The sequence below is a fragment of the Rousettus aegyptiacus genome, unplaced genomic scaffold, assembly GCF_014176215.1.
Source record: "Rousettus aegyptiacus isolate mRouAeg1 unplaced genomic scaffold, mRouAeg1.p scaffold_m13_p_10, whole genome shotgun sequence".
Lineage (NCBI taxonomy): Eukaryota > Metazoa > Chordata > Mammalia > Chiroptera > Pteropodidae > Rousettus > Rousettus aegyptiacus.
Genome location: NW_023416285.1, coordinates 1648500 through 1659502, shown reverse-complemented (window position 1 = coordinate 1659502; position 11003 = coordinate 1648500). Strand labels below are relative to the sequence as shown.

Genomic DNA, 11003 nt, shown 5'->3' with positions numbered 1-11003 from the left:
CTGGCTGTCAGGTGTCCTCTCAGACAGCCCTGCCGGACCACCCTCCTGCGTGAGGCCAAGGGCGGGGGGAAGGGCGTGGCAGCCTGGAGGGCCCTCACGGCCCTCGGGAGTCGCTGTGGCCCAGAGCCAGGCAGGAGTCCCCGCCCATCGCCCCAGACCAGTGACCGGCTGGTCTCGCAGGTCTCCCAGGCCACCTGGAGACACCTGCGGGCACGGTGTGGCGTGGGCAGTTCCGCCTGGAGCCCCACCCAGACCTCAGCGCGAGCCCTTCCCCCAGCCCCGTGTGGCGGTTCCCATACCCCACGGGAACAACGCCTCCCCCAGGACGGGGTCTGGCTCCCCAGTACCCATCGTGAGCCCGACGCTCAGGGTTCCTCGAAGACACTTTATTGAAGGAAGGCTGGACGCCAGGGGCAGCAGGGGGCAGGGTCCGAGGAGCCCTCTGAGCCGGCGTGGCGCGTGTCCAAGCCAAGCCCTCCGCCCTCTCCCGGTGCGGCGGCCATGCTGGCTGGGCCGGGCCCCAGAGGTCACGGGCCTCCAGGGGCAGGCAGCCCGGTGCGGGGCAGGAGGGATGGGAGGTGGCGGCGGGCGAGGCCACGGGCAGCCTCAGACAAAGGTGGCATGGTGCGGGCTGGCCTTGGGCTTGGCGGCCCCCCCTGGGACAGGGCCGAGGCCAGGGGCATCTGGTGCAGGCGGCCTGTTGGCTGGCAGCAGCACTCCTGGGACCCTGCGGCCCGCCCCGGGTGCCGAGCCAACGACAGGGTCCATGTCCATGAGCATGTTGACTGGATTGCCTCGGCCGCCACCTCCTGTCACAGAGAGAAGAGAGGCTGTCGTCTGTCTGCCCCAGAGCCCTGCAGACACCAGAACCGCCCACCCCCCCGCACAGGCACTGGCTGCGGGAGGGGGTCCTCCACGACCCAGAGGCGTCCCAGAGGCAGGCAACCGCTGACCTCGGCCCTGTGGCTTCGGGCAGGACCCTGCAGAGGGCCAACCTCAGCCTGGGGATGGACAGGCCACCAGCCCCTGCTGAACCCTCAGCATCCAGAACGGGGAGGGCCCCTGGGAGACACACCACACAGCCTGGGGAGGGGCCCGGGGCTGTGGGCATGAGCTCGGAGAGGGAGGGCAGAGGCTGGAGCCCCGGGTGCTGGCAGACGAGGCTGGGCACAGGGCCTGGGGGAGCTCCCAGCGGTCACGGGCACCCAGGGCTCCTGCACCCGCTGTCACCCAGTCTGAGCCAGGCCAGCCAAGGAGTCTCCCCTGCTCGGGGCTGCCCCGCCCAGCATGGCCCTGCTGAAGGTGTCCGGGACCGGAGCCCCCACAGCTCCTGTCCAGCTGCCTGCCCTAAGCCCCGGCCACTGGCCCCGTTCTTCCAGATGCCAAGCTCGGCTGGGCTCCCCGAGCCCCGATGACGCCCAACTGTCTCTCACCAGGGCTGTGGTCTGTGCTACGGGAATGAGGACTTCCGGCCCCATGGAGAAGGGGGTGCGGTCCCAGCCCTCCCCCGTGGCTGGGGGAGCTGCCTCCCGTGTCCCTCGGACACCCCCTGCAGCTCAGGAACAGAGCTGAGCTGCTGCTGGGCCCCCAGCCTCGTCTGCCCTGACCCCTCGCACTCCCCTAGGCTAGCACGGCTCCCCCATTCCTGCTGGGGGATTGTCTGCAGGGTTTGCCCTTAGGCCAAGGGGCAGCTAGGGGGTGCTAAGTGGGGTGAGGCCTTCAGCCACGCCCCGGGTCCCGGGGGAATACGCCCTTGCCTGGGCTGGGGGGACCAAGCACTGGGTGGCGGTTTTTGCAGATGGGACTGGGCCCTCCCAACAAGGCCAGGCACTCTGGGCCCCCACCCAGGCCTCGCTGCCAGCGTCTCTGAGGGACAGGGACGCAGCTCACAGGCCGAGGCGGGGCTGAGCCTGGCGTCCGGCACCCCCAGGCCCTTGCAACCGGCCGCCTGCCTCGGGGCCGGGTCCTTCCTGGCACCCCCTCTGGGTTCCGGGCGCCCCTCTGCGCTTTTCTGCCCCGTCGTGGCGCCTCGGCCCCGTCCGCCCCTCCTCCAGGCTGGTCGGCGTCCACCAGGCCTCGGGCTCCAAGCCCTGACCTCAGACCGGGAGTTCCCGGGCTGCTGAAACTGCTGCGGAAGCTTCTAGACCTGGGGTGGGCAGCCCCCACACCCTGCCACCCACCTCTGGGAGGCCTGCCCACCCCTGGACAGAGACCCGATTCCTGGTGGAGTCCCCGGGTACAGTGGGGACCTGGCAGGTGCTCTCAGCCCCGCTCTGCCCGGGACAGGGGCTGGGGCCTGGCGTGGGTGCAGGGGCATCAGGAAGCCCCTGGGCCCCAGTGTACAGGCTGCGGGAGAAGCCCAGCCCCCTGAGCACAGGGCCCTGCCCCGCTGACTACCCTTCCCGGGCCTCCGTTTCCCCAGCCTTGCTGGAGGGGATGAAGCCTCTGAGTGGGGAAAGCTGTCGGGTCATTATCCTGCGCTTCCCCAGCTGTTCCGTGGTCCCCAAAGTCCCCAGACCCCACTGTACCCCACTGTACCCCACTCCTCCCACAGCACCTCCCTGTGGCCTCCCGGGGCAAGTCCAGGCCTGTGGGCCGAGGCGCACTGTCCTCTCAATGCCAAGTCCATGCGGTAGACGAAGGGCCTTTTGCCCGGCCTCGGGCCTCTACCGGGCCCTGGTGCGAGGGCGCCCGGCCTGCACATGTCCTCCCCGGCCACACGAGGGGGCTGCTGGGCTCAGGCGCGTCCTGTCTGGGCCTGTCTGGCAGCGGCAGAGCAGCGGGAAACGCTTCTGGGAAAAGCTGCTCCTCCCAAGTGAGGTCCAAGTGTCCAGTCCTTTAGTCATTCAGCAAACATTCCGCTGGGGCCGCCCATGGGGATCCACTCTGTCCTTGCTTGTCACTGGGTCCTGGGGGTCCCTATGCCCCACACGCTGGCTACAGGGCAGGAAAGGTGTGGGGTGGGGGTGTGTGCGTCTGGGCTTCAATTTAGCTTCCAGAGGTGGAGAGGGCAGGGTCTGCCCCTCAAAATTCTGTCTCCAAATGAGGCATTTGTCTGAAGCATCACAGGGTCTGGGACCCCACAAAGGTTCAAGAACCTGGCCCTCTCCTGTCCAGCCCCAAATGGACACCCAGGAAGACACAGGCTCGCAGGTGACGGGCCTCGGCCGCAGGCCCTCAGGGCGGCTCGGCCGGCTCAGGACAGGGGGGACCGCCTGTTTCCAGGGACAGGGTGACCGAGGTCCAGGCCCGTCCTGCCTGGCCGGCCTGCACCAGCTCTCGAGTCAGTGGCAGCCCCAGCCCGTGACGCAGAGGCAGGGCTCAGCCCTGTGCAGTGGGCAGGCGTCACGGCCTCGTGGCCACGCCTGTCCTGGGACAGCTGCCTGCCTGGCCACCACAGAGGACCCCGCCCAGGGGTGGCCACTTCCAAAGGGAGCCGGTTCTGCTCTGGGCACGGGCTCATCCGGACCTGTGAGGCTGGAGGCAGAAGCTCGCCCCGGCCCCGCAGGCCCTGCACTGCACCCCCCGCCCCCAGAGCCACAGCTCCGGCCCCTTGGGACCACGTTCCGCTGGTTCCAACTCTGCACAGGCAGGCCCCCCCGAGGGGCCCTGCAGGAACCCTGCTGCCACCCAGGGCCTGGCGAGCCCTCCGTTTGCCCGCCCGTCAGCCCCGCCCCGCCGGCCGCCGGTCTCCTGGGTCACCCTTCACGTGCCCACTGTGTCTTCTGCGCCGGCGGCCGCACCTGCTCTGGTCCTCACACCACACACCAGGAGGAGGTGGCTGGGTCAGGGCCGGCCTCCTGGGGGGGTGGGGACAGGGCTACACTGGCGGGGCCAGAGTCGGGGGCAAAGCCCAACCCCCGGGCCGCCTCCGGGCTCTCCTTGGGGACCCTGCCCCAGGCGCCTGTCCCATGGCCCTTCCCGCCCCCAGGGGGACCCTCCCTGGCCTCCTTTGCTGTGACCGCTGCCCTCACGCTTTGAACTGTCTGGCAGGTCCTGTGAGTCCGAGGCCACCCTGCCGCCGTTTCCAGGAAGTCTCCTGGCTTGCGACACAGTTCTCCCAGCATAAGGAGACGTGGTACAGCTGAATTGGGAAATTTGGGCAGAGGGGAGGGGTCAGGGCCAGGGCCGGGGACCCACAGGGGAGGGCCGCGAGCCCCGCCCGCACCGGGACCCCCGCGGGGCCACGACTGCGTCTGTGCCGGATGCGGCCACAGCGCACAGGGCAGCAGCGGTGAGGGGACTCGTGGGGCAGGCTGGCAGGCCTGGGGCAGGGGCTGCAGGCGGGAGCTCCAGCACGGCCAGCCTCTGGAGGCTGTGGGGGGCCGGCCCAGGCCCCCGCACTGTGCTAGAGCGGGTGGGGGAGCAGGGTGGCTCATGCTGCGGGCCACGGGGGCCTGTGGCTTCCAGGCTGGGACCCGGAGCGTGGGCAGAGCAGACCACACGCAGGGCTCACGGAGCAGGGGGCGAGGGGGATGGGCACACGGCGGGAGACCAGGGCCACCGGCGGAGCGGCCTGGAGGACGGAGCTGTCATAGCCCACGCTGGGGTCTGGGAGGGGCCGGGCCCTGCCTGAGACTGGCCGGAGGTCCAGGCTGGGTTGGGGGAGGAAGGAGGGTGGCTGACCCCAGAGCAGCTGGGTGCACATGGGCTCCCAGGGCTCTGGGCCGTGGCACGGGTGTGTGCTCTGGCCACCTGTGCTGCCAGGCCGAAGGGCGTGGCCCCCTGCATGGGCAAGTGGCCTCCGTGAACTCTCCGGCTCATCTCATGGGACCACGTGAGCAGGCTGCCGCGCCCCCCGGCTGAGGGCTGCGTGTGAGTGGACACGGGGACACAGAGGAGCCAGCTGTGGCCTCCCAGGGCTGCCGCCCTGGTGACGGGCTGACCGTGGGGACATGATGCTGGACAGGGGGCGGCGTTTCCTCCCACCTGGGGCTCGGGGCCCCCCGGGCCGGGATGGCTGTGTGAGGACTTGTCCCGGGGAGGGGCGTGTGGCTCTGCTGGCAGTGCACCCCGGCGCGGCCCCCGAGGGCTGTGGGGGGCCTGTGGGAGCCCCAGGACTGGCCTCCAGAAGGGGCTGGAGGAGGCTCAGCCGGGACGCTGGCCCAGGCCTCTACCTGCAGCACAGCCAGGTGGCCGTGCGAGGGGGTGCAGCTCCGTCCTGTGCGCCTGCTTTCTGGGTGAGGGGCTCACGAGAGGGGTGCAGGGCTGGGAGGCCCGCCCACCGGGCAGGGGGTGCGATATCCCCAGGCCCAGGCCCTGGGGAAGGGCACCGGATGTCCCGCTGCAAAGACCCCCCCAAACCCACGCGGCCACACCTGTGCCCTGGCGTTCGCGCCCGTCCACACGTTGCTGAGTGTCACTGTGCTCAGACCTGGCCTGGCACCCCCCAGCCCCGACTGCGGGGTCGCCGGGGCGACCGGGCTGCCCGCCTGCACTGTAGGAGCTCTGTGGTGGGCTCCAATGCCCTCACCACAAATGCAGGTCAACAGGCCATCCCTCAGGAGGAGCGAGATGCCTTTCGGGGTACTTCTAGGTACCCCGTGCCTGCTGACGTGGACATGGCATCTGCTCCCACTGGGTCAGCAAACCCATGGGACCAGCACCGCCCTCCACGGGCTGAGGGGACCGGCCCTCGCCATCGGGCCGCACTCAGCCCGGAACTGCGGGCCCCCAGCCCACCGCCCACCTGCTCCTGCGCAGGTGGGGTAGGTCGGGGGCACCGCCGGCTCCTGGGGACCAGGATGCAAACCACCAGGGGCCTCAGCGACGGCTGTGCTGCTGGGTGGGGGCCCAGCCCCGGGCCCCTGTCCCTCTGAACGCCTTCGTCCCTCTGAATACCCCTATCCTACCGAGAACCCCTATTCATCCGGGTACGTCTGTCCTCGTGAGCCCGTCACAGCTGGGCAGGGTGTGGAGGGCAGCTCGCGTGTGGCTCTGGGTGTCGCTGGCCGGGGTGGGCGAGTGGGCTGGTGCTCAGAGGGAGATGCTCCCTACCTGGGGGTGCACCACTGGCAGTCCCCAAACACTGTGTGGCCCCAACACAGCCATGGAGTGGGGTCCTAGGGCCCAGCTGCGGCACCACACTGAGTCACTGGACAGAGGGCCTGCGGCGGCCACCACGCTGCGAAGAAATACTTCGCAGTGACCATCAGGACCAGCCAGAGTGACTTAGTGACACCTGCCTCTGGCCCGAGAGATGCAGAGGCGGCCGGGCCTGAGGGGGGTCGATGCGCCTCTCCACCGCACAGCCTTCACGCGGAGCCCGCTCAGGCCCCCGCTGCCGGCCCGGTGGGCGGCCCGTCAGAGACCCACCCGGGCTTTTCACAGCCATGTCACTGGCCTGAGGCCAACACTGCCCCAAATCCCTGGGGCTGGGATGGGTCCTGGCCAGTGGTCAGGAGGGGCCCGCCAGGGAGCTGGGGACACCTGGGCCCCTACACAGCTGCTGCACCGATGCCCCTGAGGAGTCGGGACCAGAGGGCACAGACCCAAATGCGCTGCCTGTGCTGCGGCCGTTGGCTGCGCGTCTGAGCCCCACGGTGCAGCCCGTGCTGAGTGGGGCTGTGGGGCGGGCGGGAGGGAGGCGGCAGCCCAAGCACCAGCAGCAGGCGGACCTCGGCCCAGGTTCACAGGGGACAAGCCGGGAGAAGTCGGCCTGGCTGCCTCCCTGAGCCCCGCCCAGCGGCCCGGCTCTTCTCTCCAGGAGGTGACTGCAGAGGAGGCCCTGCTCTCCGAGACGGAGACCAGCGGGTGTCCTCAGCGAGGGGGCCCTGTGCTCCAGGCCCGCGTCGCCTGCAGGCCTCCGGGGCCGGCCCCGTGACGCGCGCCCTTGCCGCCGTCACACGGCTGGCTGCGCAGGCGCGTGCAAGGTGCTCGCGAACACCTGCCCAGCGAGTGGTCTGTTTTAAAAAGCCAGCATGTTAGGTAAACCCATTGGGGTCCTAAAAACGTGTGGTATCTTCCCTGGATTAAAATGCGTCTATGGTTTTCTGAAGTGGAAACATCCTTTCAAATGAGAGAGAACGCCTTCAGCCCCGCGATAAGATCCAGAGTTTATTCCTCCCGGGAGAACACAGACTCAGGCGCGAGGCATGCCCCTCGGGCTCTGGCCATGCGTGGTCTCAGCGGGAGCTGCTGGGCAGTGTCCACAGCGGTGTGCCCACGCACAGGGTGCGGTGCTGGGTGTCCCTGCTCCCCATCCAGGTGCAGGCTGCAGGCCCTGGGGCGGGACCCAGGATGGGGGCACCCCAACAGCAGATTGTAACCAAGTGTCCACCCTTCACCGAGCGTACAGGGGACAAGGGACGGCCACCAGGAGCTCTCTCCAAGCGCACTCGCGGGGGGTGGCGCTGGCCCGGGCAGGGGCGGGGGGCCAGGGGCCTTCGGCGTCCAGCACGGGGGTCTCGGGAACGGCCCCCGACGCCAGCTGTGCGCTTCACCGCGGTTGGCGAGCACGCCGAGCCCACGCCCGTGCGGGAACACCGGTGTCTGCCGGAGGTCAGGGCCCCCAGAAATGCCCCGGCCGCCCTGGCCCGGGCCCCACACTCGCTGTCCATGGTCAGCGAGCCGCCCCGCGTGACTCCCGGATCGTCCCGGCTTTACTCGCTCCAGACGACACTAAGTCCCAGCTCGCCTAACCTTGAGGTGCACGTGCATTCGGAAAGTCCCGGGCCTTGCTCGGTGGCGGCCCTGGCAGGCCCCGGGAGGGTCCACGCAGCCGCCTCACCCACTGGCCCAGCCCCCGGGCCCACAACCCGTCCTGAGCACTCAGACCCCAGCTGCTGCCCGCCGCCCCCTGTGGGAAAGGCAAGGCCCACAGTGACCGGGGCGCAGGGCGACTGACCACAGCTGCTGGATTTCGCGGGGGGCCGGGGGCATGGGGCGGAGTCAAAGGTGAGCAGGGGAACCAAACCGGGCGGTACCTGGTCTCGGGGGTCCGGCCGAGTCCTTCGGGGCGGGGGGCGGCGGCAGCAGAGTGCTGCTGGGGCTGCTGAGGTGCCCCTCCCCCGTGAGCGTCAGGTCGGCCACGAGCTCGCCCTCCACGGTCTGGACGGCCCCGGCCTCCGCTTCCGGCGCGGGGCGCGTGGGGGCCGTGGGGGCGCAGGAGGCCGGGCTGCCGGCCGGGCTGCCGGCCGGGCTCTCGGGGTGCCGGGCGGGCCCCCATGGCTCGCGGGGCCGGGGCGCCCTCTCCTTGCCGCCGCCGGCCGCGGGGGGCACACGCAGGAACTCGGGCAGCACCAGGTCCTCCTTCCTCAGCAGCCCGCGCTGGTCGTCGGCCCTGTTGCTCTGAGCTTTGGAAATGAGCTCGAAAAACGCTGCAGGGGGAAAGGGCGTCGGCCCGGCCTCAGACGGCTGTGCGTCCCACACGCACTGCGCACGCGCGCCTGCGGCAACGTCTCACCACCCCGAAGCCCCGAAGCCCCAGGCCTCGGCCAGGAGGCATCTGCACCCTCACCCCCTCGCCCCCAGAACCGCGGGGAGGCCCGCGCTTCCAGAACAACCCGGGACAGCTCTGCGCCTCCCTGAAGACGCGGGTGCGGCACGTCCAGACTCGGAGCCTCCCGACGCCCTGACCTAACTCGGCCTGTGCCGGCGGCGCTGCGGGCTGGCAATGACACCGGGAGGCAGTGACGGGCCAGGCCAGGCACCAAGGCCGGGAGCTGGGTGCACCCGGGGGGGTGGGGGCAGCACAGGAAGGACGGAGGGCCTTGGCCATGCAACCCCGACCCGGGGCCTCGTGGGCCACCCCCTCGCCTCGCCCTCCCCAGCCCACAGCCCCTCGGGGCCTCCCATCTCCCCAGCAGCCCTGAGAGCCCGCTCGCTGTACATGCCCAGCTTCCTCACTGGCCCCTCCTGAACCCCTTTTTCTTACCTGGATGGATTTTCAACTGTAACTCAAGGTCACCCAAGCAGCAGGTGCCTAATCTGAGCCTCCCTCGCATTTCACCCACGCTCTTAGTTTTCGAATGACAAGCAGTTTGAAATCTCAAAGCCTAACGTTTCTCAGAAACGTGCAAACTCCGGAGGTAGGTGTCTGTCTCACTTCCGGACCCAGCCGAAAGCAGGCGGGTCTTAAGGGCGGAAGTCACAGGAGCTGTGACAAGCTGACTAGGAATTACCCCCGGGTTAACCTTCGGGTCGCGTTAGCAGCTATTAGTTTTGATTCTGCTTTTCATGCTTCTCTTGGTTATAAGCTTCGGAAGAGAAAGAAGTTGCCATCAAAGACGCCATCTCTCCCTCCCTGTCTCCGGGCGCCCCCTGACAGCCCCCTGAGCCCAGGCCCTCCCGCCTGCCACCTCTTCTCCCGGCACCAACTGACCCTGTACCCCAGTGGGGGCAGAGGGGGAGGGAGCAGGCTGGGACCACGGAGCTGCTGCCCCGCCCCCACGGGAGTCTCCCGACTCCTAGGGCCCGGCTCTCAGGCTGGACACTGGGCTTTCAGGAAAGTTGTACCGACGGCCGCAGATTGACACAGGGGAGCCCATCTCAGCAGGACAGAATCACAGTCACGCTGCTGTTGAGCACTCAGAGAAAGTTCTGATTATACTAAACACTGACATCACATTCACTAAAAACGTGCAAGTTCAAAAAGTACACGTACCCTCTGCTTCGTCCAAATTAATTTTCTGACTTTTTTTTTTCCCAATCTTTGCAATAGCTTCTTCTCTCTTTGAAAGCCGGGGATCCCTAGCATTTTTTCCATTTTCTCCTTTTATTTTAATAGAATTAGACTTGCCTAGCGTTCTCTCCTCTCCCTGCATCAGAAGGAAAGCCACAGTTCTGCTCGCGGTTCTGACACGGCCCGGCGCACGCTCCGCCCCCGGGCACGGCGGGAGGGTCTCCGACGGGTGTGCGGGCCCCAGCGGCGGGGCGCGTAAGGCGCAGCCCGCGGCGGGGCGGGCGAGCTTGCGAGGTCGCAGGAGCAGGCCCCAGAAGGGGACGTGAGCGGACGCCCAGGGGTGCGGGCCCGCCCCGAGCAGAGAGCGGGCCGGCGCCGGAGGGCGACCCACAGGCTCCCTGGGGGACACGGGGACACCGGGCGGCCAGGGCGGGGGAATTACCGTAGCCGAGAGACTCCTGGAGCTGGAGCCTGCAGCTGTATTCTGTCTGGCCGGCGCGCCTCTCTGTTTATCTGTGGACACCGAGCAGAGGGGCACCTTTACCGTAACGGGAGCTGCAAACCCACCCAAGCCTTTAAGTACAGCCCGTCCGTGCTGTCCCTGGGAGCGAAGCTGGGAGAAGACGAAGGCATTAGATACCCTCATCTCACGCGCACGCCGTCCGCCCAGCGTGGGCCAAAGGCACAGGGCCAGCTCCTCTGCCTGCGCCTGGGGCAGGCCGTGCTGTGCGGGGCAGCGTGGAGGGGCACGGCGGCTTTACCGAATTTACTGGCGCTCTTTGGCGGCGTGGAGAGTGAAAAGCTCATTTTGTGGGCTTCCTGGCACGAATATTCTTTAGAAAGTAGAGTCACTCATTTTCAGATCTGGCTGCGGCCTTGCGTCGGGGCTGGCGTCCGGCCCCCTCCAGCCTGGCAGGAAGCGCGGGCCCACCCACGAGCAGCCGCTCACGCACCGCGCCCTGCCTGCAGCTCCACGCGGACTCGGCCTGCACAAGCCGGCCGGGGGTCCAGGGGGCGGCCCCCCAAGGGGGCACTGTGACCCCATGCCCTGCCGGTGCCGGGCACGGAGCAGGCGTCCTCTAAGCCCAGGGAGGAGAGGCAGGCACTGGAGCCCCGAGGCAGAGGGGCCACCACCGGGGCCACCGCGGCCGGTCACCCGACAGCACAGAGACACTCGGAGCTGAGCCAGCCCTTGGAAACCATGTGCGCCACAGCCCTGGCGGGATCCAAGCGTCAGAATGCCTCAGGCGGCTCCTCACGGAGCTACCTCCACGCCCAGGGGACCAGTAGGTAGTTCTAGAAAGTTCTCTCCAGGAGATACACACCCTCCTGCCCTCTGCCTGAAGGTCCCCAGGGCTCAGGGGACCTGGCTGAGCTCCAG

General features: G+C 68.7%; 1 protein-coding gene across 9 annotated transcripts in view; it reads right to left on the bottom strand.

The window, feature by feature from the left end:
- Window positions 1-127: 127 nt before the first annotated feature.
- Window positions 128-11003, bottom strand: part of RGS12 (regulator of G protein signaling 12) — a 93211-nt gene continuing 82335 nt past the window's right edge. For 4 of the 9 annotated variants that reach the window (XM_036227440.1, XM_036227437.1, XM_036227439.1 and 1 more), the window contains exons 15-18: window positions 10065-10135; window positions 9605-9758; window positions 7926-8318; window positions 132-809 (exon numbers count right to left, since the gene is read on the bottom strand). In XM_036227440.1, coding sequence (XP_036083333.1) covers window positions 607-809; window positions 7926-8318; window positions 9605-9758; window positions 10065-10135 — 821 coding nt within the window. In that variant the 3' untranslated portion in view covers window positions 132-606. Of the gene's footprint in view, window positions 810-7925; window positions 8319-9604; window positions 9759-10064; window positions 10136-11003 lie in introns of those variants that run through there. The other 5 variants (XM_036227441.1, XM_036227445.1, XM_036227444.1 and 2 more) reach the window with 4 other exon arrangements.